Genomic DNA, 6,000 nt, shown 5'->3' on the forward strand with positions numbered 1-6,000 from the left:
TGGTGGAAAAGAAAAATAACAAGTATGATGTATGAAATAATGCAAGTACAGTATTTCTTTTTCTAGAATCATAAAAGATGGAGATGAAGGAACTTTGGTAGGTCATAGAGGCATTACAGACCAATATGACTGGAAGGAATCTCAAAGGATAAGTTCATAAAAAGGTAGGTGTGGGAAGGACCTCAAGAGATCATGAGATATTATAGAAAGGATGCAAGGGGACCTCAGGAGGTCATGCGGTATCATAAAATGGTTTTTAAGGGGAGCTCTGGAGGCCACCTAGCATCAAAGAAGGGTAGGTGTGGGAGAGGACCTTAGGAGGCAGTCTACAGTCAAAGAAAATTATGTAGGACTGGGAGGGACCTCAAAAGGTATTTTTATCTATGACATTTTAAACATAAACATGTAACCTGCTCTTAAATATCTTCAGATTCTGCTACCCTCCTGATCAATTGTCTTTGCTCTTAACAAATCTGAGATTTTCTCAATATCTAATCTAGATTTGTTTCTGAAACTTCAGCAAATTCACATAGGCATCTCTTCATCCCCAAGAGACGATCCATTTTGCTCACATTTATCAAAACAGTAATAATAATAGCTTGGATTATTCAGGCTCCCAAATGCACATGAACCCCTCCCCCCTCACTAATGTGCAACCATCTCTGGGGTGGAAAGTTTCATCATTATTTTAACTGCCTAAAATAATGGCAACTTCCCAAAGGGAGAAGGAGCAATATTACTCTCATTGTTACCCAAATGCATCTTGGTAAACTGAGGCACCGAGAGGTAGAGAGCATTTTAGAAAGAACGTCCACTCAGAATATGGATGTCCATTTCTCATGTATTTTAGATAAGGATCTGCCTACATCCAACCTGTTCTAAAATACTTGAGAAATGGACTTCCAAAATGTTGGCTATGTCCAGTATAAAAGTCCATTTTAGAAACTGAAATGTTCAGATTTTGAATTGGGAAAACAAGGGACATGAATGTTTTTGGCACAGCATGCTATAAAATGGCCATGCAGTTATCTAAACAGAGCAGAGAAGTAGCTTACTGGCTAGAACAGTGGGCGGGAACTGGAAGATTCAAGGTATGCTGTGAGGTCTGGTGTTTGCCTTTGTAAATATAGTGGGTCCACTGACCTGATTGGTAACAAGGCAGTCCGTTGGTCACCAATTTGAATTTTGGTGGGCAAGTCAGTTGGTCTCATTTTTTTCCATAGAATGAAAAAGTATGAGAGAACATCTTTAAACTCACCAGAGACTTTTCCATTCTATGGGAAGCCGCTGAATTTCCCACCAAAATTCAAATTGGTGACCAACGGACTGTTCTCAATCAGGTCAGTGGACCCACTATTTACAAAGACAAACTGCAGACCTCACAGCATACCCTGAAGAAAGCTACAGTATGATGGCTGAAATGTCGGTTTCTACCTGACATGATGCAGCGAGGCCCGTAAACCTGCAACAGGCACAATGCAGGCTGTGGAAACCCTGAGAGAACATGGAAGATTCAGGTTCAAATCCCGCTTTAGTTCTTTGTGATTTTTTTTGTCTTTTAAATTGTCAGCTCTCCAGGGACAGAAGTATACTGTATCTATTGTACTTGAATGCACACCACTTCAGTAGCCTTAAAGCTTGCAAAGTTTTTACACATTGAGATACAGTAGGTCATTTTTCTGTCCCTGGCGTGATCACAATTTTAAAAAATTACAACTGAGTGGGATTTGAACTTGAGTTTACTTGGTTCTTAGACCACTGTATAAACCATTAAACTACTCCACAAATTTGCACAAAAGTCTATTAAGAAGTTAATTAAAGATCAGAGTAGGCTGCATTAGAAAAGGCTCCTACACTATCGGCAAGAATATACTGACTTTAACTTTTACTGAGTAGTTATTCTCATTTTCGCGATGCCAAAACGCAGGGGAAAACAGAGGGGTGATCTTTCTGCCTCTTCTGCCTCTTCATTGTCACGCCAAACAGCGATTGTAAGCTCCTTTTACTAAGCTGCGATAGCGTTTTTAGTGCGCGCAGAATTTTAGTGTGCGCTAAATCCACGCTACGCGGCTAGAACTAACGCCAGCTCAAAGCTGGCGTTAGCGTCTAGCGCGTGAGGTAATTCTGCGTGCGCTAAAACCGCTATTGCAGCTTAGTAAAAGGAGCCCTATACCTTTCGTTGTTCCTGTTGGATCGGTTGCTTCTGCTGACCGAGGTGGGCAGACCTCGGACTTGGACGGCAAGGTGTCACTGAACCCTTTGGGTCCTGGAGTCCCTGTACATCCCAGGAGGATGTCAGGGATGCCGACAGCGCTACAGGAAGCATCAGAGTTGTTTTCTTCGTAGAGCACATTGATTTCACCCCTGACCCCTGAGGAAATTCAAGCTTTGCTGAGTTTGCATCGACCAGCGTCATTGATTGGAGGACTCAGTTCTCAGAGGGAGATAGGAATGGGGGAAATTCAATTCTTAGATTCTTCGGAGTCTGCTTCCTCTGCAATTTCATCTATTCCTCTTCCTACCTCTCTAATAAGACCAGCAGTAATCGATATGAAGTCAATATGGGGAGCAATTGAGAGCCTGCATAAGGTATGCTCCCATTTTATTTCCTCAACTCAAAATTCTGCAACACAGTTTAAAAATTTTGAAGAAAATATTTAACAACAGACTATTAGAATGGACAGAGTAGAAAAATCGGTCTCAGATATAAAAATTTCTTCTAATCAACAACTGAAAGATAAAAAATTTGTTAATTAGAAAAGTTGAAAATCTGGAAAATGCTAATAGGAGCTTAAACTTGAAATTGATAAATTTTCCGATTTCCAGATTACAATCTTCTAAGGAATTATTTCAACTATTTTTAATCTCAGTTCTAAAATACCCTGACACTAATTTTCCACCATTACAGAAGTTGTACTATTTAAATTTACCTAAAGAAGAAAAAGATAAAGTGGAGTAGAGATATAGATCTCACTGGTATTTTGGAATCCTCACAAATTGAAATTTCAGCAACGGCTACTTTATTGGTGACTTTTGTTTTCCTACAAGATAAAGAAGCAGTCCTCCGCCTATTCTATAGGACTGAGAATATTGAATTCTATGGACTCAAAATAGCGATATTTCCTGATGTTTCCAAGTGGACGCAGTCTAGATGGAAAAGATTTCTGACCTTTTGTCAATCAGTTCTAAATTTGGAAGCTACTTTTCAACTTCGCTTTCGCTGTAAATGTTGTATTACTTATTAGACTAGTAGATATGTTTTTTACGAACCAGATCAATTGCAATATTTTTTGGAAGGCAAAGCAACCTCAAGAAACCCAGATTGTTCCATTGACAACCTTAATCAAGCCATAAATAATTAGTCTAATAGATCTCTACAATTCCTATTAATGTAATTTCCTTTAATCTCAACTTCCCTTGAGAGTGTATAATTTCTCTCCCCTCATAAGTAGTGGAATGTAATCATAGTATACAATTTTCTTTTTTAAGTACATTAGCACATATTGTTATTATTTCTTTCTAAGCTGATTGTATTTCCTTTTTTCAAAGTTATGATCTTTGATATATATAAGAATATAAATAAATAATAATTTGGAAAAAAAAAAAAAAAAGATTTTAGTACCATGAATGTCCTTACTTCCTGAAACTGTCATAAAGACCTTTATCTCTTGCTGGTTTCACATTTTGGGGAGAGAGGGGGACAGCAACCACTGAGAAGATAAGGAGGCGTTATACCTTATTTCCTCCAGCTGCTCAATCAGAGCATCTCTCTATATCCTGGATGTGGAAGTACCAAGGCTAAATAACAATTTCTATCTTTTTGGATATAGATGTCTCTTTTCCTTCTGAAATCAGAGTTGGGCATCTATAGTCGATCCCTAGTCCCACCCTAAACAGGCCCAGACCACTCCCCCTTGCCTTACAGATGTACTACAGTTTTAGATGTGTATAACCTGGCTGTAGAAAATTAGGATTTAGACATATTTGTAATAGGGATGTCTAAATGCTGGTTTTCATATGTCCAAAACATGAATAGAGCTTGCCCTAGGTCACACATATAGATTTGGGGATGGACTAGAAGTCTTTGTTCTTCATTGACTTGTGGTTCTCTTTGTCCTCTTTCTTCATAGGATGTGGAGCATGACACCATGACAGATGCCCATGTTTCTAATGTGACTGAGTTCTTGTTACTGGGTTTTTCCAATGTCCGTGAGCTCCAAGTCTTGCTCTTTGTCCTCTTTTTGCTCTTCTACCTGCTGACCATCAGTGCCAACATCCTCATCATTACAGTAGTGAGAGCTGAGCCCTGCCTCCACAAGCCCATGTACTTCTTCATCAGTAACTTTTCCTTCTTAGAAATCTGGTACACCACTGTCACCGAACCCAAGATGCTGACTGGCCTCTTGACTGGGAACAAGGCTATTTCTTCTATTAGCTGCATAGCTCAGTTCTACTTCATCTTTTTTCTTGGGGCAACTCAACATTTCCTCCTGGCTGTCATGGCCTATGACCGCTATTTGGCCATCTGCAATCCACTGCGCTATTCCACTATTATGACCAACTCAATCTGTGGCCAGTTGGTGGTGGGATCTTGGCTGGTTGGTTGCCTTTCAATTTCCCTTCCAGCTGCATTGATGTCCCGGCTTATCTTCTGCGGTCCCAATATGATCGACCACTTCTTTTGCGATTTTTCACCTTTGTTGAAACTGTCTTGCACAGATACCTCCCTCAATGAAGTCATTTTTTCTGTCGTGGCCTGGACAGTGATCTTGGGTTGCTTCCTGGTGACCATGGTCTCCTACATCTGCATTGTCATCACCATCCTGCGTATCCCATCCTCAGTTGGACGCCAGAAGGCCTTCTCCACCTGTGCCTCCCACCTTACTGTGGTCAGCATCTTCTTTGGGACCGTGATGTTCATGTATATCCGTCCTAAGGCCAAAGCGTCTTCTCACATAGATAAAGTGATCTCAGTCTTTTACTCTGTGATTATCCCATTGTTGAACCCCATGATTTATAGTCTAAGGAACAAAGAGATGAAAAATGCCTTGAAAAAAGTAATGAATCGATGCAAAAGCCAGTGACTAGAACTACTGGAAGGATGACACACGGAAACCCCCAAATGATTATTGGATCTCTTGATATTTCCTTGTTTTTATTAGAAAAGGCAATAATTTTCTAAATATCTGTACTGTTTGACACCCTTTTATATCTTTCAGAAGGACACATGAAAGCTTCAGCAAGGACATACTCTCACAGTATAACTTCTAGGGTTGAGTTTATTTTATTTATTAATTCAATTTTCTATACTGTTCTCCCAAGGGAGAGCTCAGAACTGTTTACACGAATTTATTCAGGTACTCAAGCATTTTTTCCTGTCTGTCCCAGCGGGCTCACAATCTATCTAATGTACCTGAGGCAATGGGGGTATTAAGTGACTTGCCCAGGGTCACAAGGAGCAGTGTGGGTTTGAACCCACAACCTTAGGGTGCTGAGGCTGTAGCTTTAACCACTGTGCCTGGTTATCACCTGAATACCCTAACAGACATCTTTATTTTTGTATAAACTTATTATGACTTTGTATTACATTCCCTTTTCTTTATGTGAGTGTAAATTCATATTCCATCCATGCCGCCCTGCCTAAGATGAAGTTTGTGCCATGATAACATAATTTTTAGTTGAACATCAGCTTGAGCCAGTTAGGTAAGGTTCAGGCAGAGGAGTGAAGTGGTGTAGCGAGGGAAGTTGGTGCCCGGGGTGGTGGTACCCAGCATCGCTGTGACTTGTAGCCCCCACTCTTTCCTGCCACTTGAGCGCCCTGCCCCCATATCCCTCTTGAAATATTCACCAGCTCAAGCAGCATCTTCTACCTGCTGTTTGCACTGGCCTTGGCTTTCTTCTGACATCACATTCTGGTCCCGCGACCAGGAAGTGACATCAGAAAGTAGCATAGGCCAGTGCAAGCAGTGAGTGGAAGATGCTGCTTGTGCCGAACATTTA

At 40.6% G+C, this 6,000-nt stretch overlaps 1 protein-coding gene across 1 annotated transcript; it reads left to right on the plus strand.

The window, feature by feature from the left end:
* Positions 1–4,148: 4,148 nt before the first annotated feature.
* LOC117349602 (olfactory receptor 11L1-like) lies at positions 4,149–5,084 on the plus strand. Its single transcript, XM_033923193.1, has one exon. It carries the CDS (start codon positions 4,149–4,151, stop codon positions 5,082–5,084), a length of 936 nt encoding a protein of 311 aa, XP_033779084.1.
* The last annotated feature ends 916 nt before the right edge of the window (positions 5,085–6,000 follow it).

The sequence above is a fragment of the Geotrypetes seraphini genome, chromosome 16 (assembly GCF_902459505.1).
Source record: "Geotrypetes seraphini chromosome 16, aGeoSer1.1, whole genome shotgun sequence".
Lineage (NCBI taxonomy): Eukaryota > Metazoa > Chordata > Amphibia > Gymnophiona > Dermophiidae > Geotrypetes > Geotrypetes seraphini.